The following is a 22643-nucleotide window of genomic DNA, read 5'->3' on the forward strand; positions in this document are numbered from 1 at the left end:
GTAAATAAAGTATACACCAATATTGTGTTTTATACTGGACATAGAAATTATAATCAGTCTCTCTTTAAGCTGCATAGAATGTGGAAACCACAGATTTAATAGCAATATACTGTGTATGTCGTCGTCGAGTCCAACCCCACCCCCATGTGCCTGTCCCCTGCTGTCCTTCCTGTGCCCCTCCATACGAAGAAGTGGGCGACCATTTCTCCCAAAACTGACGCAGTCCTGTTAGAGCTGGCCAGAAATACCCGCTTTACCTCAACACAGCCTCTGTACAGCAGCTTCGTAGGAATCAACTGTAAAATAATAGTAAATAGATTCTCTGAATGTGTGAGGGGAAAAAAAAAAAAAACATGCATGCGAGGACTTTGGGCTGGTTACCCACTGACTGTACAGCTGAGCTTAGACCAACTATATATGTTCACTTCACTCCATTCAGAGAGAAACACCAAGAACTCATTGGTTTTATTTTGTAAATATAAACCTTTTTGCAAGAACTGTAATGGTTCATGTGTTTTTTTTGTTTTTTTTTATTATTATATTTTTTTTTTAATTCATAACAGAGGATTGAAAGACACTGGTGCAGTATGGTATTATTGTGATGAAAAGCATTTCTTTTTGGACTACTCAACTAATCTTGTAAGCATACATTAAATAATCAGTTTCCAGTAAGAAAACTAGGGCTTTATCTACATGCCTCTGTGATTTCTGATGTTTGGTACATGTTGCAAAAGCACAGGACAAAAAAAAAAAAAAAAAAAAAAAAGTACGATCTCTGCATCAGCCAAAATCACATTTTGAACTGTTACGTGTTTTGTGCTCTCATCTGGTTTATTTCCTTGAACATTTCCACCCCCCAGATCGAACACCGCACAAAGAGTCAAACCAGCTGTGACTCATGTACTTCATGAAGTTGTGCACATTTGCCATTATACTCTTCCCTCTGAGCGCCCACACACACACACACACACACACACACACACACACACACACACACACACACACACACGCTCCTGTTAATACAGCCACCCCTCGCTTGGAAAGAAGAGTTTGACATTTTCGAGGAATGCATTTATTCACAAGGTTGAAACCACTCTCGTGCCTGTTTCATAAATGTGAAGCTAGAACCAATGGATCATTATCTTAATTTAGCTCCAACACAAGGAACAGCTAGCCTAGCTATGTCCAAAGGTGACAAAAGGAGCTTACCAGCAGATTTGAAGCTCACTAATTAGCACGTTGTGCCTCTACAAAAGTGTAAAATTGTAAATTGCAATTCCAGGAGAGGCTTAGAAAGCCAAACTACCAATTTTCCCACTTCCAAGCTATTGTGCTAAACCACTGAACTAACCATTTGTTTGAGGTAGCTTCACATTTGCGACACAGACGTGATTTAAAAGTATTAATCTTCTCATTTCAACCGCAGTATATTTTTCCCATATTTAAAAAAAAAAAAAACCCTCCTCTCAAGACAACACATAATATTTCACTTGATATTTTCATGTGAGGTCATTAAAGGTCGAGGAAACAAACATAAAGGGAAGAAAACAAAATCCCATCACTTCAGCAAATGAGCTTGGCATCGATTGTGGTTTGCCAGGGTTAGCAATGATTACCACTAATGAGCATTCTTGCACTGTAAATGTTTTATTTTCTTGGTGTTAATGTAAGATTTATTTAAGGTGTACATATATACAGATTACAAATTAACCATATAATCTATATGTGTAAAAGAAATCAGTCTGTAAAAACACAAAGTATATAATAGAAGTATATAATAAAACTAATAAAGATGATCATTCAAATATGCAACAGTGTGTTGGTTTTACATTACTGTCTGTGCTCATTTAAGCCTATAACACTTTCTTTAACAGCCTTATTTTACATTTATAACAATATGTAGTTAAGTAGTTACTCCACATTTTCAGGAAATATTGATATTTTTAGTACTTTTTAGTATATTAACAGCAATAATCAATGATATGTTCATGTGTGTTTTGAAAGTACATCTTTGTTATATGAAACTTTCAAATAAACTTGTCCACATGTAATAAAAAAAATGTCTTCCAACATAGGAGGTTAAACACAGGTTTACAAAATTGGTTAATTAATGTACCTTTTTGTTGTTTTCATGTATGTCATATGGGCGGCTTAGTTTTGAATGCAGAGTAGTGACTTTAAACTCAAGGTTTTACACTAAGACTATGAGTTTGGATGTTTTCTGTGAGGCTAGGAGTTGATTTAAATAAAGGGCAGATCCACTGTTTTTTTGTTTTTTTGCAAATGATGGATATCAGTTTTACTCAGTCAACCTGTAGCTTTAAAGGTAGTTTTTTTTATAATAATCCTGATGATGTCACCTGAGTTATCTACTTAAGCTTGAGATGCAACTGAACTACACTAACTTAATATAAAAATAAATAAATAATAGAACGAGTGAAAAAACAGAACTGCACTAATACTGGTGCTCAGGGAGAAGAAAAACATGAAACGTACAAGAGGAAAAAATAAGATTTACCATTTGTAAGTTAGTTTAACAGGAGTAAATAAGTAACTGAACTCTCTAATTTCTTTAATCTGTCTTGAATCAGTTACCATGTGTAGTTTCTGTGACTTCAACGCTGGTCTGAACAATGGACCTGTGTTTTTACTTGTCAGGGCACAATCTCTTACAAAACACATGAGCAGTCCCAAAACTAAATGTAGTTGATTGATTGGTCTAATAAAATCCTGATATGTGTGTAATTTATGTATTTAAGTCTGTATGGTCACATAGTAGAACGATATCCTCCATGCTGCGTTTTATGTCTGTTAGAAGGCAGTGATTTGTTTTTTTACTCACTCTGCTCTCCTGCACAGACGAGGACGAGTAGTGGAATAGGCCGCCCTCTTCTGATCAAACCCTGACACTTCAGTATGGCTTAGAGCAACGATGATGCAATCACACCCCTTTGATTAAGACCTGACTATCCACCCACCTAACACTGACTTCAGATATGTTTCAACAGTTTCTACTGAATTATATTACTTTAGCTTTTCCATAGAATTATACCTCATAGTTTTCCCAGTACCCATTTATTTATATACTGGTATTAGCCTAGAATTACCTGGAAATAGATACAGCATGAGTCAAATATTGGTGATTCCCCCAAGAAGAAAGAAAAAAAAGTAAAAATAAAAACTATTTTCCAAGGTAGCTCTTGAGTCAGTGGATATCAGTTTTTCCAGCAACAATCACTGTGTCATCTCCCAGTTCCTTGCTTGCATCACTGGTGCTCAAAGAGCCGCTGAGGGCAAAAATGAAATATTTTAAATGTCATGCTACTATGGTGCACAAGAGCCCCTATGGCATGGCATTAACACAACCCTATCAAGGAAGTTGAGGGGGAAAAGAAACTAAAAGTCAAAAGAACTATAGCATGAAGCTTGATAAGACAAGCATGAAATTCCTCACAGGAAGGTTAAAAGTCTTTGATAGAGCCAGTTCTTTCCAAAGTACTGTTTGTTGTAGTAATTCCTGCGGAGTCACAGAAGTCCCACCCCAGGTATTTCCTGCTAATTTGAAGACTTGTACTCCCACAACTTGATTCACTACAACTCTGTACCTGCACATTCCCCAGAAATAGATTGACCTAGAAAGCAAAAATATATATATCCAGAAAAACCAGCCTCTGTGCCCGTTCTGCAAGGACTTTCCAGGCTCCATAATAATTATCCATAATGCCATCTTTGATCTTTCCTCAGAAGTGTATTTCCCTTTTCCAGGTATTCCCACATTCTTTTCACTGTAATCCCAATGACTACTTCATATTCGCTGGAAACAGATCCTGCCTGTCTCCATCCACAGCTAGCTGCTGCAGTGAGTCAAGCTGAATCATCACTGGGGGAACTTTTACTCTGATAATATACCGTGCACTTATCCTACTTCCAGTTGGAGTGTATAAAGTGCTATATCATTAGCCCTTCCCCAGGGAGACGCTGTTTTAATCACGGCTGCTGAGAGCATTCACTCTTTTTTTGGACATACATGCAGACGGGATGTTGTGGTAAGCCTATTAAAGTGTTGTTTAGCATAGTGTGAGAGTTACATTAAATCAAATTCACAGTCCAGTGCTAATACATGTTGACGCTTGACCATAATTAAGTTATTATGTTGCCGATTAACTCTTGGGACTTAGCCTAACTAAAGTAAAATCCAGATAAAGTTTTTCGTGTAATATAAATGTATGCATATCTTAACTTTGCAGAATTAAGGCCCGAAATATATCAAGTATTTTCTGAAGCTAAGATGGCTGAAAGCACATGGGTGTGAATCAAATCTGTCTGCAGACATTCTGTGAAGTGAATGAAATGATCAAAGTCAAAATACAGCTAAGAATTAAATAACCAGTGTCTAATTCAAATTATTACAGTATTGTCAATAGCTGTTAGTTACACGATTTAATTATACACACAGGCCCATTTGTGTATTTTGATATTATAGTTTGTAGGTTATATTGTATGGTAACAGTGATGCTGCTATATGCTATATGGCTATATGTATTTCCACTTTAAAGCTATTTGACTTCCTCTTTAAGTCCTTCTTTAGCTGGTTCAGAAGTACTCATCCAGCCTTTGTACATTAGATATTTTGTGTAAATTGTCAGCATTAATAATACTGTTGCTGTTCCAGCTAAATGGAAATCAGCCACCTTCAATTGTAGTATTTACACCTGCATTTTAAAACATTTAAAAAAGTAAGTCCTCATTGGATCCTAATTAGAGTTTTTGCTCTCTACATGTACTTCATTTTCTTATCCATTTTCACATGGGTCTCTGTAATTTGTAGTTTCAATTTGATATTTGTTCTGTTGTTGGTGCGGCTAACTTTGGCGTCAGTGGTGTATTTTAAAGGCAGCAGTATGCATTTTAACAGTTAAAGCAAATAGTATAATTTTGCAAGTAGCCATGTGTACAAGTCGTAGTAGCTGTAGTAAGCAAACTGATGTATTGAATAGCAGGTGTGAGAATTAAATAGATACACGCACAAAATTCTGTTAGCACAAATTCGAGGCACTAGGAAAATTTATACTTTTTACACCTCTCCATTTCTTTACTGCTATTCCCTCTCTGCAAATTAGGACTGAGGTTCGGTAAAATATAAAATCAGCATTAAAGAAAAATTGGTGTTAATACCTATTTTTAGTATTTTTATCTTTACTTTCTGCTAGTTATAACAATATTTTATGTAGTGTCTGGTCTTGACAGAAGAGACACAGAACTTTAAATGTGCATATACTGTAGACCTTTTTTACCACGATTGATTATCATTTTTCCATATGTTTAATTTCTTTTATTCAAAATTTCCTCTAAATTTCTAATGTTTTTTTTTCTTTTTTCTTTTTTTTACTTTCTTTTTTAATTATTTGATTTTTATTTTAATTGATGGCTGTAACCATACTCAATAGAACTTCTCTTATTAAAAATAAATAAATTAATACATAAAGTCATACTTGCATTTTATTAACTGACACAATTTATTGACTCAATTGCACTGAAACACACACACATATAAAGTGAACATAATTAACACAGGAAACATTTGCAATCTGTTCAGATACAAGTAAATTCAGGCCAAATTAGTAGGAGAAATATGATTTTAGAAGGGCTGTTTTGGTTTGAGATATTTTTGACATGCAACCTAATATACTTTCTAACAGCATGCACTGACAATGACTGCATATTGTAAATACAGAGGATATATTACGGTAGGAAATCAGTCAGGAAGTTGAAGGCTACAAGCGAATTCATCCAGGCGACAGGGACAAAAAAGCCAAACTTCCTTTTAAATCAGTGAGTCAGTCTAAGTTTTGGCAGAGCGTGCGGGGATTTTCCCTCTTCCAGCTCACATTTTACGATACACCAACTCATTTTCTAGCTGTGTGCCAGCAGTTAATAAACTCCACATGGTTCTGAGGGCAAGGTTAGTAGCACCGAGGGCGGCTTGTTCAGCAAGTCAGTCTAGTATCCAGCCAGACTTTGCACGGTGACTTCATCTGCTCGCTGTTACAGGGCGTGCTTGCATTTGACTCAGCAAAAAAAAAGAAAATCTCAAAGGAGGTTCCAGGCCAAATTCTGCACACTCACTCAATCCTGTTACGAGTGTGGCAGCAGAGAAGCTTGTCTGAGGCAGACTTTGGCTGCAGGGTGAGAGAATAATTTCAAAATATCTCAGAGGCAGGCGAGTCATCACCAAAACTACCCGGTTTAGCTGTTTCTGGGGGATTCATGTGGGGAGTCATTTTCATGACTCTTCAACAAAAGAGGCCTCAGTGGATCTGAGACCATATGAGGACTCATCAGAGGGTCTGTGTTGATCTGAAGTGTAACAGCCACACATGTGGTGCCGTGATTCAGCTTGAGAAGCGTCTGAGAGAGGGTTTTGGTTAGCAGCAGTAGGAAAATCATGCACATATTGCAATAGTCAATAGTCATGCATTGATTGGTCATTTTGCCTTTTTTTAACTGAGTCAGGAACAGTAGAACAAAACCAAATAAGGAGAAAGTCAAGTAGATGTTCCTGAACCCAGCTTTCAAAATAAATCTGCAGTCACAGCTACAAAAACAACATATAAATGACAGCTATAATATGTAATGTAATGTAAAAATGAGTGAGAATGTTTTATATGTGTTACATTTCTGTTCCTTTGCTAATTTTAGTGAGAATATTGCAGGAATGTTTGTTTTAAAACTATTAGTAATAAAATGCTTTGCTCAATTTAGCAAATGGTTAATGCTAGATAAAAACAAACAAAACAAAACAAAACAAAAGAAAAATTCACCACCTGGATTTAACTAAGCAAATAGGTAAGAGCCTCCCATTGGATAATTACTGCACGGATTATTATTTTTAGCGGTCAAAATGTGGTAGCGTCTCATTTCTTAAACAAACATGTCAGAAGACACATCCTGTGGTTGTGGAAAAGATGTTAGTGTGTTTCTGAAGGGTCAAATTATAGTCATGAATCAAGTAAAGAAAACATTTAAAGGAGATTGTTGAAACTACTTAAACTGGGTTAAGAACTGTCCAATGGAAGAAGGTCATGTGGTCTGATGAGTCCAGATTTATCCTGTTCCAGACAGATGGGAGCATCAGGGTAAGAAGAGAGGAGGTTGAAGTGATGCACCCATCATGGGTACAAGCCTGTGGGGGCAGTGCTATGATCTGGGGTTGCTGCAGTTGGTCAGGTCTATGTTTAGCAACGTTATGTGTCCAAAGAATGAGGTCAGCTGACTACCTGAATATACTGAATGACCAGGTTATTCTGTCTATCTATTTTTGATGTCAGGATTCATCTGGCTCAAGTTGTGAAAGAGTGGTTCAGGGTATAATTCTGTGATATGAATTAGTTTTATTTGTCTCTGAAGGTGCTACCAGACACACTACTACTGTGTTTCAATATTCATTTCATTATTCGTTGAATTTGTCGTGTGTGGGCTCCATGGTCATTCTTCAAAGTAAGTTGCACAGTCTCACTTTGAACAGTCACCAAAGTTAAATCTGTGAAATTATGGACAACAACAAACAGCAACAGTGTCCTCTAGTGTGAAAACGTGTGAACATTTCAGGTCAGTTAAGTGTATGTTTTTTCTCATAGGTAGATTAATAAATATGCTTCTTAGCAACAAAACTCTCAGTACAGATTACTAGAACAGATTTTAGTTCAACCTGCTCTTAAAGAGGGTTCAGTCATGTATAATCGTGTGGGATCTGGTCTGGTGCTTTTGCTTTGCGTTTAACGTTAATTATTTTGTTTAATTCTACTATTACCATTTGTATTTATTAAAAGATGAAGAGGAAGATGCTGTGTGAACTAGCTTAGGCTATAAATGTTGTGGTATGTGGCGCTGGCCCATTACTATGGATTTGTCCCTGTAATAATGAACTGAAGTCAATAATACACAATACAGCACAGTGTTGATAGGGAAAACATAATAAAGCTGTTCACATGTTTTCAAATCATGTAAAAAATACTAATAAATCTGTCCTGAAATAACTTATCTCTGACATTTAGTTGTTACTGTTCAGTGGATGATTTATGTTCCTGTGTGATAGCATCCGAGTATATACCTTCAAGGCCTTGCCAAATAAAACGTCTTGATTACAACCCCTCCATTTCTGTTTACAGTGCCGTTACCATGATAAACAACTGCTTACTGTACGTAATGGAAACATTAACCCTGTCATGTCCTATCATTGTTTCTTTTATTATTTTTTTTAAACATATTTGCTCTGTGGGAGTTGACAGGTGTGGCCACTGTTGACACCTTAGGAAGTGAGTCAGCCGTGCCATGTGCTGAAGTCAACGTTAGGATTGGCATATAGTTTGGAAAAAAAAAAAAAAAGAGGTCTTTCACATCACTTGACGTCTACACCCCGGACTAGATGTGGACTGGATTAGAAGCATCTGATCGCTAAACAGATATTTCCCCAAAACTGAAACTAAAAGAACAAAACTACCACTGTGATGCAATATTTTAACATCTAGACACGAAAAATGAAGCGTGTGTAGTATCAGGGCCGTGTTGAGCATCTGTACAAGCACTGTGCCATGTTGTGCCACCAGTGCTATATCACCAAGACAATGTTTATTAATGCTTCAGACATTTCTCCAGTCTTTTTGATTGTGTGTGATATGTGTATTATTGAGTACTGTACAAACTGCCTGCATCTGAATGCAGCATTTTTCCTCTCAAATAGAAATATTAAGTAGCATTAAACAGAAATCAAATACTGCAACTTAACTAATTGACTTCAGCTCTTTTCCACATCTGGCAGAAGGACACAGATGTTCTTTTGTCTTGCTGGTGGCTGTTTACCATCATGAATCAGTCGCTCCCACATCTGTAATACATGTTAATCTTCCATAAGGGCGAAAAAATGTGTCAGATATATGTGCCAGAAACACAAGTGGCACCTATCATCTACGCCCTGTTTGCGCTGAAGAGGAAATAATTGAGAGTCGTAAAAGATTTCTCTCTCTCTCTCTCTCTCTCTCTCTCCCAAAATGATGCTTTCTGTCCTGGACGGCCACCACTTTCTAGTCTAGACAGGTTTTGAATCATTCTGTGTGATTCACAAATTAACCAGATCCTGCAGTCAGGGCTTATTTTATTTTATGTGTGGGTCAGCAAGTCAGATTTCTGGTAAACTGGAGCTGGGACTTTTAACATTTTGACTTGATGGGCGTTCCCCACATTAGTTTGTGCGTGCATCAGAATCAGCTCGGTGGTAATAGTCTCACTCAGCGTTTGTGGTAATTTGTGTGTAAGTGATCAGATGAGCGATTCCTGAGGAGTTTGGACGAATTTCTGCCTGGATCTAGATTTTTATTTGGATTTATTTATCGCCTCGGATGGGTGTCCCTCTCCAAATTAGCGCCCAATTGGATTCCTCGTCGGCGCGCAAAAGGTTCAGGAAACCACACCAGGGCTACACAAGCCAATCCCTGAACACACCTATCGTAGAGTAAACCTCTCGATAGTCATCTTGTGCACAGAAGTGGGCGGCGAAAGGGCAGACTTATCTCTTCCACCCTCAGCCTACTTTTACTCTGCTGACGCCTGGCAGCCAGGACACATGGATCTGGGGACGAGCGACCGTGGAGCTGCTGCTGCTGCTGCTGCTGCTGCGCATGGGAAGTTCTGTCTGACACACCTCGACAGGTAGATGTGATGGCAGGAAAGAGAGGGGAACAGGCCTGCAAGTATTTCACCATCATCCACTTCTTTCCTCTCGGTACTTGTATGTTCTGGTTGTCCCTACAGGGTATGACACCATACCTGCCTTTATCCACTTCTTTTTTTTTTTTTTTTTTTGCGCCTAATTGAAGTTCTGGCCAGTGTTTGTTGTAGTGCTCGCTCATGTTTTGAACAATCCTGTTTACGTTGAAGTTATTTAAGCTGGAATCACCTTTAATTACGCACAAGCCCCATGGATCCATCTGGGTTCGTCTGGATCGGTGGATTTTTAACCCTACACTACAGTTCCTCCTGGATGAAGGCGAACCCGGGCCTGAATTTATGAATGGACGTGGGTCTAGGAAGGAAGGCAAGATGTTGGCATAGCTGTTGAGTTGAAAGCCCTGCTATGCCATCAAATTGCCGTCTTTCTCTCCCCTTTGCAGCAAAAAGCCCTGAGAAATAAAAGAGGTCTGTGCGGATGTAACTCTTCCTTTACTGTGGATGGCCCGTCAGACCGCATGTGCTCTGGATACAGGACGTTTTCCGACATATGTGCATGAATGTTGATGTCAGGTTTAGGTGTTTTAATACAGTTAGATCTGCATGTGTATAAGAAAGAAAGTGTAATATTTGTAACTGGGTCTGTGCACTTAAAGTAATAAAGATTACAGTTAGAATACTTACTAAAGTAGTAGATAGTAGTTAAAAAGTAAACATCCCCTCTTGTGCACTGTTTACTCTGTATTCCTTTAAAAAATAAACTATTTTCTAATGGATTTCATAATGATCCATTAGAGTGTCAACTACTTTTATAATAGTTAAGAGGTAAAGTCTGTAAATTCATTAGTCTGAGGCATTTCTATTTCTAACAAAATGTAATGTTTAAGTTTTCCTGATGTACATGCAATGAATGGAGCAATTCTTTTCATTGAACCTATTTTAATACTGAAGGTATTCTCATCAGTTTCAGTCATTTTGCACGTTCCCATTTTCTCACACATCCTTGTTTCGGCGATGAAATATCTTTTGTTGACATTAGCATCAAGGTGTAGAAGTAAAATGGTGAGAAGTGGCAACTCACAGAGGCAGAGGGCTTCAAATCTTTTAATTCCCCTTAAAAATAAGAAAATGTAAATAAAAAAAAATAAAAACTCTACAAGTGGTGGTGGTGGAAAGTATGAAAGTACATATATTCAGGTACTGAGACTTTGGAGATATTTTACTTTACGTTTACCTTTTACTACACTATTTTCTTTTGACAGCTGTTACTAGGTATCTATTAGCTGGCACTGGTTTTCTTGAAACATATGATACATTTATAAAATAATGTAACATCCAAAAAGTTTTCATTTTGTGTAATGTACATTTTTAATTAAACATTTTGATGTACTTATGTAATTTTACATGTATTCTTTTACATTTTACATAGCTGTCTACATTTTCATTTTAGAGAGAGAGTTTGTGTGTGTGCGCGTGTGTTTGTGTGTGTGTACTACTTGTACTTTTATTTATGAGTTTATATATACAAACAATAGTTTATATATATATATATATATATATATATATATATATATATATATATATATATATATATATATATATATATATATATATATATACGTTGGAAATTGCATTATTGTTGGTTTCAGTACTATACTCTACTCTATGTAGGCTAATGTAGCCCTGTTTACACAAATGCAAATTAATAAATATGATTCAAGAGCTGAAAACAAAAGTCTCTTTTGTAAAATTATTCCTGACGTATTTAGTGTGCATTAGTTTTTTTTTAAATAAATACCACTTTGAGATTTTATCAATATTTAGAAAAAGCATCAGTTTCAAAATATATTATAATTCATTTGTGTATTTTTGTATTTGCATTAGATTTTTTTTCTAGTCAGTCACCTTTCCAGAAGCTCTGAAGCATAATAATAAATTATAAATATATTATTTTTAGTAGTAGTAGCCTAGTTGTTTGTCTGTTTCAAAGTTTTGTTTTTGCTTTTGTTTTTTAGATTTAGTAATAAAACAAATACCTGTAGACTCACATCTGATTAGCATTTTAAATGTAATGTTTAAATAAACATGTTTTACAGAAGTATAATATAATTTTTATAAAATGACTTCACATTTAGTTTTTTTAATATAACTTTTTCACATTGATTGGGAACTGAGCAGTGAACGCAGGTGACGTCACGGAGAGTCACATGACCGCAGAGCGCTGGTCATGTGACTCTCCGTGACGTCGCTCGGCGTCTACTCTACTTCCTTGTTGCCTGCTCCTCCTCCGGCCGCTGCAGCGTGTGTCTTCGTACCTGTTGACACACGGTTTATCAGTCTGAAACACACACACACACACACACACAGTGTCACGGAGAGGTAAGGAGACATTTGAGTGTCATTTAACCAAAACTGCTCTTTAGCAGGTGTGCGCTCTTTTCTTCGTGTGGAAACGTTAGCTTAGCACAGCTGCTAGCAACCTCGCTGCTAATGTGAACAGTGTTTATTAAACTGGAGCCATGCTCACAGCCAACTCTGTAGTGCAGACGCAGTTTCACGCTGTGTGTCAGTAGTTTTAAACTATTTGTACTTGAGTAAATAAATGAAATGAGTTGGGTTCTTCCTCTGCTTCTCTTGATGCTCTGATGTTAAACCTCGGTTAAGGTACTTAGTACTCTGTAGCTTGACAGGTGCCAGTGAAACATGCGACATTACTTGACTTTATTTGTCAAGTAAATGAAAAATCTCAGAAAAACATTGTCCTGACAAAGATTGCAGCAGTGCACTAGCATGTACTAGTCCCACACACCCCTCCTGCTCGACAACATGTAGTATTATTGAGCCTTCCTCAGGTTGTCTTGTCAACTTTGAACCCAAACACAGCTGTGTTGAAACCAGCACATTCATGTGCACATCTATTACATCATCAAGTGTTGTTAAAGCAAAAATAACCTGTGAAGGCTTTAATCACAAGGGACCAACAGAAAATAAATGGTTCAAATTACACCAAAGGCAATAAAATAACAACAGTAAATTAACATTCATTTTAGATATAAATGGACTTCTTCAATTAGTTCTGGGTGAGTTGTGGTTTCGATCATTTTGATCCAGGTTGTCTCCCTCTTCTTGATGTCTGAACCTGTGCATCAAGTGGAGCCACTGTAACCTAGTGTGCTGCTAAATTATGTCTGGGCATAGGGTAAGCAGGATTTCTAGTGCAAGCAAGTAACCTGGAGATGTATAGCCATTTTTACTGTGTGGTATAGCCATTTCTGATCAAGAGAAGAATAGATAGGGTGAAAGTGGCACCTCACCAAGTTAATATTTTACTTTAAGTAACTCATAAGAGAAAAAAACATAAATAAAAATACAAGCTATTCAGCCTTTTATTCCCCATGTTTCCCAGTGTGGGATCCTAATGACTATTAAACTTGAACCCTTTAAGTAAAATACAACTAACTTAAAATTCAGCTGGGCTTTATTTTTGAGGGCTGATGCATTTTTTTCTACTGGACTTGTTTTTTGTGATAAGGTAAAATCAGTCACTACTGAAAAGGATAAGCCAATTTATTCTAATTTCTTTGTCCTTGCTCTTAGACTGTGTTTCTGTACTGACAAGACATTAACATTACACATTAGACCTGTCATCTAATAATAACATTTTGCTCTGTTTGACAGAGATGAACAGTGAAAACTTCACCCTGAGTGAGAAGATCGTGTTGCCCTCCTACATTCGACAGGGGTCTCAGGCACGTCGGAGCCATGAGCAGCTCATCAGACTTTTACTGGAGCAGGTAAGGTCAGCAACATCTGCCTTTAGGTTTCCTCAAAGTCACTGCAGATGCATCCAGTTTCATATTAATGTGTGTGTGTGTGTGTGTGTGTGTGTGTGTGTGTGTGTGTGTGTGTGTGTGTGTGTGTGTGTGTGTGTGTGTGTGTGTGTGTGTGTGTGTGTGTGTGTGTGTGTGTGTGTGTGTGTGTGTGTGTGTGTGTGTGTGGGGTGGTTGCAGGGGAAATGTCCTGAGGAGGGATGGAGCGAGAGCACCATAGAGCTCTTCCTTAATGAGCTGGCTGTGATGGACAGCAATAACTTCCTCGGGAACTGTGGAGTAGGAGAGAGGGAAGGTCGCGTGGCGTCCAGCCTCGTGGCTAGACGACATTACAGGTTCAAGTCTGGCATTCATATTTTTGTATGTTTGACTGGTGCCACTTTTGAAATTGTGCTTTTTTTCCCCTGAGTGCAAAATATATTTAACTCAAGGTTAAAATGACCAATTGAGAATACTAATTCTGTAGAAAGTCCCATTGTGTTAAAGTTTTCACCACAATAATTAAACGAACTCCTATTTAGTGAAAGCTCCAGACAAACACATTAAATGGAGAGGGAAGACAAGGAATGGTTCTGGCCACCACTGGCAGAGCCATTGCTTTACAGGAGTTGTCTTATTTCCTCTAATTTCCACCTGTTGTCTGTTTCATTTGCATAACAGCAGGTGAAATTAATTCACAATAAGTGTTACTTCCTAAATGGACAGGTTGATATCCCAGAGGAGTGAGGAGCTTGAACTTACATTGGAATAATTATGTGTTCCCTTTATTTTGTTTTCGTACATTATAGTTTGAGAAACGCATATGAAGAAGAATGAAAAGCTATGTATAATCTCTGACTATTGCAAAATAGTTATCTCAAAGCTTGTATTATTATTATTACAATTTCTGCTTATTATTGTCTGACATAAACACTCAACCTGACAAATCTGTGACATGTTAGAAATCACACATGTCACTGTATTGGTGGGGCTCTATACAGCAGATTAAGTTCCAGTCAGACAAATCCCCACTAGGAACCAAATTTGAGAAAAATTATATTTGCACACAAAGTTTAGGAACTTGTTTTAACGGTTCGTGTTGTAACGTTCAGCTGTTTTATGTAGGTTGATCCATGGCATAGGCCGGTCCGGCGACATCGCTGCTATTCAGCCCAAAGCTGCAGGATCAAGTCTTCTTAACAAGCTTACCAACTCAGTCGTGTTGGACATCTTGAAAATTGCAGGTTTGTATCTTGTGTTATCATGCAAACAAATAGTATTACACCTGTTAAAAACATGAATTATTTGTTACAAATTATTGTTATAATTTTAAAACTTTGTATTAATATATAATTAATCATATTAATTTAATAATTAATATCAGAAGCGGAGAATCCTACATTTCCCATAATGCAGCTCCGTAACATATTTTATATCATCAGATAAAGTTGTTCAGAAGTTTGGAAACTGGATTTTTACACTGAAGTAAAAAAAACAATTGTTTCTTTTGGACAACAGGGGTTCGGAGCGTGGCGAGCTGCTTTGTAGTTCCTATGGCAACAGGAATGAGCCTGACTCTGTGCTTCCTGACCCTCCGTCATCGGAGACCCAAGGCTCGCTACATCATTTGGCCTCGCATCGACCAGAAGTCCTGTTTCAAATCCATGATCACAGCAGGTGATGATACAACAATAGTATCTGGTGTTGTGTCCCACTCACAGACTAGTTTGGTGTTTGAAGTATGGCTGCAGCTCATGTTCAGGCAGAAATAGTTTGTGACACTCAAAAAAAAAAAAAAAAAACTGAAATGGTGCCATGTGAAAGCTTTTTAACTAAACTAATTATATGATGACATATTGTGCTTTTTTTTTTTTTTTTTTTTTTTTTAGAAACATGCACAATCACGCCAGCTGGCATTTGCTGTCTATTGCTTGTTTGAATGTTTTATCAGGCTTTGAACCGGTCGTTGTGGAGAATGCTCTTGAAGGTGATGAGTTGCGGACAGACTTGGAAGCAGTTGAGCGCAAGATTGAGGAACTTGGAGCCGAAAACATCCTGTGCGTTCATTCAACAACGTCCTGCTTCGCCCCGCGGGTGCCTGACAGGTAATAGAAGTTATTAATTTAAGCCCTTAGGCTTTTCTAACTGTCACAACAAGATTACCTTCAGACATTTAGAGAAAGTTGTTACATTAGTTTGTACTTGTTTGTTATCTTGCCTTGCAGGATTGAAGAGCTGGCCGCTATGTGTGCCAAATATAATATTCCACATATAGTTAACAATGCGTATGGAGTACAGTCGTCCAAATGCATGCATCTAATACAACAAGTAGGTACAACTCCTCCTCAGTCCAGCTCTGATTTTATTTTTATGCAGTAGAATACTTGTGCTCTACATAAAACTATGAAGTTTCTAATACAGTGGCAAGAAAACCTTTTCAAATTTCAAATGTACCCACAGAAAAAACACAAAAACAAATTCTCATCTTTCATGTATTTACTGAGAACAACTATGAAAAACCTCACGGTGCAAGTGGAAAAAGTATGAAGGTGTGGACTGGAGCTACTTTGACTGACAAAAAAACACTCCAAACGTTTTGAGTTTGCTCAGCACAGGAAGAATACGAATACAAAAAGCTAAAATGTGTTACAAAGTGATGTCACAGACTTTAGAAATTCTAGCACTGTGATTTTTTTATGGTTTGTCTTAATAACAACATTAAGGATCAGAATATTTTTGTGTTATTATTTTAGGCATCATAATTTGTTATTAATGTTGACTTAGATGATCAGATAGTGTTTTATGACAAATACATGCAGAAAACCTTGACATTCCAAAAGGTTCCCGTCTTTTCTTCTCACCGCGTGCCTTCATTGTCATAACAGCTTTGCATCTGCACATTTACAAACATCTCTAAAAACAGGTTTTTAAAAATATGTCAATTTTATTGATTCACAACAAAGTTTCAAAGAGTATTGTCTGAAGCTGTTTTTATGGTCGTTGGCTGCTGAAGTCCTTCTTATACTGTCTGTCATCAGGGAGCTCGTGTAGGAAGAATCGATGCCTTTGTTCAGAGTTTGGACAAGAACTTCATGGTTCCAGTAGGTGGTGCCATAATCGCAGGGTTTGATGAACCCTTCGTGCAGGAGATAAGCAAGATGTACCCAGGTGAGTGAATGTGTATTTATATCGAGATATTTTTGTAAGTGCATGTTTATACAGACTTGTATGTGTGCTTATGTTGACCCCCGTCCACCACAGGATTAAATGTTATGCCTGATCAGTGTATCTCTCCTACCTTTCCTGTATGGGTATTAAGGAATTAATTGAAAAGAGGATTTAGGTTATGAAAATGGTTTAAAGGAGATCTCCACAGTGGAAAAACTAGTCCAGGCTTTGATCTCCACTGCTCTTCAAGTAATTAAAGTGTTCAGGAAAAACTATGTTTTGAAAAGAGCGACCTGAACCAGACTTTGGCAAAAATATAGAATAAAATCAGAATTATTAATAAATCCCCACATTTAGTAAACAAGACAAATGATCTGATCAAGCAATTTCTGCCAGCATTTGATACTTTACAGTTTCTGATTACAGCGTTAGAAATTCAATACCCAGCCCTAGCTGCCATCATTGACTTCTACAATCTGAAGTGTTCTTTTTTTTTTTGTCAGGCCTGTTCTGAGCAGGAGTCACACACACAGAAAACTGCTTCACCTTCACACTCTTCAATGGTTCTGATGCTTATTTTATTGTTGATATACAGAGTTTGTGTGATGTTAACACCTACAATCAGCAGACTCTTTTTTTAACAAGTCACTTCATGGCCCTCCTGCGTCCAGGTCGAGCATCAGCGTCGCCCTCACTCGACGTCCTCATTACCCTTCTCACTCTGGGAGCCAAAGGCTACAAGAAGCTCCTGTCAGAGAGAAAGGTGAGAGCGTGCCGCGGCTAAAGATAGTTCAACACATACTTGAGGTAGGGTGTGATATGTGCCGGATGCTCTCGGATGGTATGACAAGAACAATGCAGACTGGTGTAACAGCACTGCAGCAGTGTCGGTCATGCATTACAGTCGAGCTGAAAATGTTCCCGTGCTTGCTGTGTCAACATGTTAGGGTGTAGCCTTGTGCGTTACCTGCAGTCAGACTGAGGAGGAAAGAGCTTTGTAGAGGGAGGAGTGGGCTATCACAAGATAAAATTGATCATGAAGTTTTAGAATACATCCCCTGGTGGCTGGCTGCTTTAAAGCAGAGTTGCTCACAATGCAGCATCCCCCCTCTTCAGACAGTAGGCACTGCAGCATTCGCACACCTCTGAACTGCTGTACCATAAATGTGCTGTAAATGTGCTGGACTATATCTGTTCCTCTTGATGCTCAGGCCTCAGGAAGACTCACTTTGACAAGCTAAAGGTGGGACTTTTTCACAAATGACAATAAATAGAACGATAAATACGACTCTGCCTAAAGTTAGTATGGAGCCATTAGTGTAAAAATGGCTCCATAGCAGAAATGTACATCTAGGAAATTCCTCTGGCCTCGCATCATAAAGGCGTATTGATTTCTCCTGGTCCGGGTTATGCATAATTAATGCACAGGACCAGTTTTCCATAGTGTCTGCAGAACGGAGTGATTTCCTCACTTTCCCACCCCCACTAGGGGTCAGAAGCTGTAAATAATTCAGACATTTCATCTGTTGAGTTTCATGAAACCATTTTAGAAAATGCCTCAATATTGAAAATAACTTATTATGATATTGTTTTGGTAAAGACGGGGTTCAGTCATCACACACACACTCTTATTGTCTGCGGAGCCATAGTCATGCACTCATCACCACGAGCACCCCACCCCATCGAATTATCAAGTCGTCCTTTGTTATTAGACAACAAGCGACACTTAGAGACACTTGACATCATCCAAAGGGCTCATGACAGAGAAAATATTTTCCTTCTCGATGCTTTCACGTTTGGAAAGTATGAGTCAGCAGAGTGCGCTGACAAAACACACACACACACATGCACGCCCACTGTTGCAGAGAGCAGGTCCTTCACTGTGTGATGTTTCACTGGGGAATTTGGCGCCAGTAGCCAGCAACAAAACACTGCGATTTGTTGTTGTTGTGCAGCTTCCCCACCTGGCCTGGTCCCATAACATCTGCGTTCTATATCCATCATTCTGCTTTGAGACCCTGAGCTAAACCCTTTATCAGCGTTTTATTGTGTTGTTTTTCTTAAGATAGCAGCGTTTAATATCTCGCACAGAAAGTTGTGTTCCTCATCCCCTGCTTCTCTAATTAATCCCAAAGGGTGGATGTGTGATGCGAGCAAAGATACTGGGCAGAGATGGAGAGTAAGTGGACACATTGGTTCTTGCTGAGGAGGGGGGTGGAACGTGGAACGGCCAGCTTGTGGGTAGATTTGCTTGATAAGCAATAAAACCCAGGCTGCTGCTGCCGCCGCCACTGCTGCTAAAATAAGGCTGTGGCAGTGTGTGAGAGAAGCATTGTGCTACTATTTATAGTTCTTTTGTGTGGCCTCTGCTCCCTCTTGTTCTGTCTCTCCATGTTGTTTCTCCATGTGTCTACATGGCCTGCAGGAGCTTTATTCCTTCCTGGCTCAGGAGCTCAAGAGTTTGGCCTCTGCACACAAGGAGAGGTTGCTTCACACCCCACATAACCCCATTTCACTGGGTAAGATTGTAATCATGGAGCACACTATCCACAGACTATTCTATGCTGGAGGTCCGTTTCTCGGACTTTGCACTTCTGCTTCACTTCTTTAATCCTGTATATTCGTCTGATCTCCTCCTGTGTGCCTGGGTGCGGCATCTCCCTCCTCCAGCCATGTCTCTGGATTGTCTCCAGGCCGAGAGCGACAAGGCAGTGACTCAGCTGGGCTCCATGCTGTTCACCCGACAAGTGTCGGGAGCCAGGTACGAAAACTTTGGAAAGGGCACGGACACAGTTTGGACCACAATCTGAAATGGAAACATGGGGAGGGTTGAAGGAGCGGAGGAGGAATATGTGCTTGTTCATATCCTCAAAAAACAGAGGGGATGAGCTGTGTGCTGCCAAACAAAGCGCTTAGTGAGAATCAGCAATCAGACAGATGGATCTGCTGAATATGTCGGGGCAGAAACTACTTTAGATGATTAGACCGCCCATCCTAATTTTCCAGAATGCTTTCATTACAATCCACAGACTGATGCCTCCGCTGGGACAACAGGCACAAACCCTGATGCACCTTTGACAACCATGTTCCTGCTGTTTTCTCCTTAGCTGTAGCGAGAAGCATTTGTAAATTCTTTATTATTTCCTCCTGCATCAGTCATTACTAGCTGCAAAAATGCTGAACTTATATTTGTTTTTTGTTTTTCTTCCTTTAGTAGTTTCAGACCAAGCATGCGGGACCTGCTAAATATTTTACAAAGCCACAGTGAATGATTTATTTGGGTCATTCTGTCATATTTACTTTCTTTAGACTGGATTTGAATGCAAAAAAGCATCAACAAAATACCCTGCACGCCCTCCTTACGCCTCTTTTGCTTTCTTCAACTCGACATTTTTCCAAGGTCAAAGTGTGGCACTAACTCAGATCTCTTCTCCTTGTGACTCAGGAGCATACTTACACGTTTAGCAGCATCTAATGAATCATTATGAAGTGCAGTGTTCGTATTGCTGGCTGTCAGTACTGTGACAGGGACCTGACGCTTTTCATATGACTAATCAGCCAGATTAACTGATACCTACATATTATTACACCACATTTCTTTCTACAGTTCGCATACCTAGCCAATGATTGGTTTCACATTGAAGTGAGTCTAAGCTGTGCTGACAGTGGTGCCAGATTTCAGACACTTGTATTTTGTTTACAGTATTGCAGAGTTTGAAACTAACTACACTTTAAAAGTTCCCGTTTCATACCCACCTCTGATTCATTTTCAGGTTTTAGTATCTTGATAATGCAGCACAGTGTAATATATCACTCGATATATGACCCTTTCTTTTCTCAAATAAGCTTCCAACATGCTTCCAGTAAGGATCTTGGAAGCTTGGATTGAAGGGAGGCAGAGCTTGTTCCACGCACTCAGCGGTTATCTGGCCGGATCAAGCCTGCTAAAAAATGAGCTTCCTTAATGAAACGTGCTCTTTAAAGTTTTTATTAATATTTAATTTTAACAAAATGCCTTGTACCTGCATTGTTTTGGTTGGGACGCACCTCTCCCAAAGCATCAGCAGAGCTCAGAACAGATCTAGAAGGAGAATAAAGGAACTGAAATGGTAACGATTATGTTCAATACAGTAGTTTGGAAATCATTTTCCCATAAGATATATCAGTTGTGTGTTTACTGCCTGGTTTTTCTGTCCGCAGGCTGCTATAAATAAATTATTTAGAGTTGTGCTTGGATTGAAAGTTACTTCTTCAGTGCCAGCATTGACACCATTTACGATTTCTTTTGAGTTCTTACGAACAAGTTTTAGGTGAACGAGTAGAATTTCAGCCAAACCTCTGGTATAGTCAGATCATTTTATGACTCTAGTTTGTCAGTTTAGACTTTTTTTACTGCTTGTTTGTCTGATTGGCCTTTTTTTTAAAAGAAATTTGAACTGAATTTGAAGTTTCTCCACTGTTTTCTTCTTCTTCTCCTTCATTACTGTCCTACACCCCCTTTGTTTTCTCATTTGTGTTTCTAGGGTCGTGCCACTGGGCAACGAGCAGACGATAAGTGGACACACGTTCCGTGGCTTCATGTCACACTCGGAGTCGTACCCCTGGCCTTACCTCAATGCCGCCTCAGCAGTGGGCATCACTCGGGAAGACGTCGCACTGTGCATCAAGCGGCTCGACAGGTGCCTGAAGACTCTGAAGAAAGAGCAAAATGGGGCTGAAAGTAGTTCTCCAGCGAGCCAGGAGGAAATGACTCAACAAAAATGAGAACATTTCATCAATCAAAGTAGACAAAGTTGTTTTTTTTTCCAATTGTTTAAAGTTCTGCTGCCTGCACTTAATTTTCACTGATCGGAACTGTTTTGAATGATGAATCGTTCTGGCTGAAGAATTATTAATAGGATCAAACACTTCTGTTCTGCACCTGACAATGAACCTGTGCGTAGGTTTGTGAACCCCCCGTGAAGGTGCGCTAATTGTTACTATTGTAAGGACAATCTGCACACATTTAAAGTTAGACCAAAGCCAATTATGAAAAAATGTTTCAACTTTATTGTAGATTTTTTTTATAACGTCATTTATTTTAAATTAAAATCATCCTTTAGCCTCCACAGTTTGAAATCGACTATCACTCCTCATTTCTCTCTCTTTATCGACTTTCTATTTTTGGGGATACATTTGTCTTTTTTCACTCACTGAGATATGAAACAGTATAGCTTTGTAATGTAGTTTGTTTAGCCTGGTCTTCTGCTGTGTGTTGTAATCTGATACTAACACCATTGAGCCATTAACTCAATCTGAACTTCGTATATTTGATTAGCGTGTGTATATTCCGGCTTGGTAACTGAAAAAGCAACAGATAATCAATGAGGTACACACATGCGTCACTCCTGATTATAGTAAAATAATCGTTCACTATTAGTCCCAGTACAAACTTGTGCTGTGTTTACAGTGACACTTAACACATGGGTAGTAAATGTTTATGCTCTATTTTATTTAATTTGGATTCAGTCACTAGGGAATTGATATTTAATCCTGCTCCATGTTTGTGCATGTCTGATGTTTGCTTAAGTCTTTTCACGTTATCCCCTCTGCTCTCCCGTCTCAGTCATTAAGAAGCAGAGCAGGTAGCGCCCAGAGGCACAGAAATAGACTCCTACTAAAGCCTCTCTGACTGATGACTAATCTATATTTCGATGCAGCGCTGTCCATGTTCTTCCTGTGCCCTCCCCATCATCTGCTGTAGATGATCAAGGTTGACTGACTCTTTGAGAAGCTTGGGGCATGTCGAGTAGACGCTGCGTGTTCTGGAGAGCGGATCGAAACTGAAAGCTCAGGCTTTCATAGTTGGTGCAGCTGTGTTGGGGGTTCAGGTGTGCTCAGATATTGCTGTGTATACAGTCAGCATAAGTTGATTTCCCAGCTCCAACGTGGTTATGCGGATGA

At 38.7% G+C, this 22643-nt stretch overlaps 1 protein-coding gene across 2 annotated transcripts; it reads left to right on the forward strand.

The window, feature by feature from the left end:
* The first annotated feature begins 11972 nt into the window (after window positions 1-11972).
* Window positions 11973-21806, forward strand: sepsecs (Sep (O-phosphoserine) tRNA:Sec (selenocysteine) tRNA synthase). 2 transcript variants are annotated; one of them, XM_026353170.1, is made up of 12 exons: window positions 11973-12102; window positions 13402-13517; window positions 13734-13888; window positions 14658-14776; window positions 15051-15209; window positions 15484-15637; window positions 15758-15860; window positions 16571-16700; window positions 17372-17463; window positions 19126-19219; window positions 19371-19461; window positions 21224-21806. In XM_026353170.1, exons 2-12 carry the CDS (start codon window positions 13404-13406, stop codon window positions 21462-21464), a joined length of 1452 nt encoding a protein of 483 aa, XP_026208955.1. In that variant the 5' UTR covers window positions 11973-12102; window positions 13402-13403; the 3' UTR covers window positions 21465-21806. The 2 variants fall into 2 exon arrangements, with proteins under 2 accessions (XP_026208955.1, XP_026208956.1); XM_026353171.1 differs by having other exon boundaries at window positions 17346-17463; window positions 21224-21359.
* The last annotated feature ends 837 nt before the right edge of the window (window positions 21807-22643 follow it).

This window comes from Anabas testudineus, chromosome 18, assembly GCF_900324465.2.
Source record: "Anabas testudineus chromosome 18, fAnaTes1.2, whole genome shotgun sequence".
Taxonomy (NCBI): domain Eukaryota; kingdom Metazoa; phylum Chordata; class Actinopteri; order Anabantiformes; family Anabantidae; genus Anabas; species Anabas testudineus.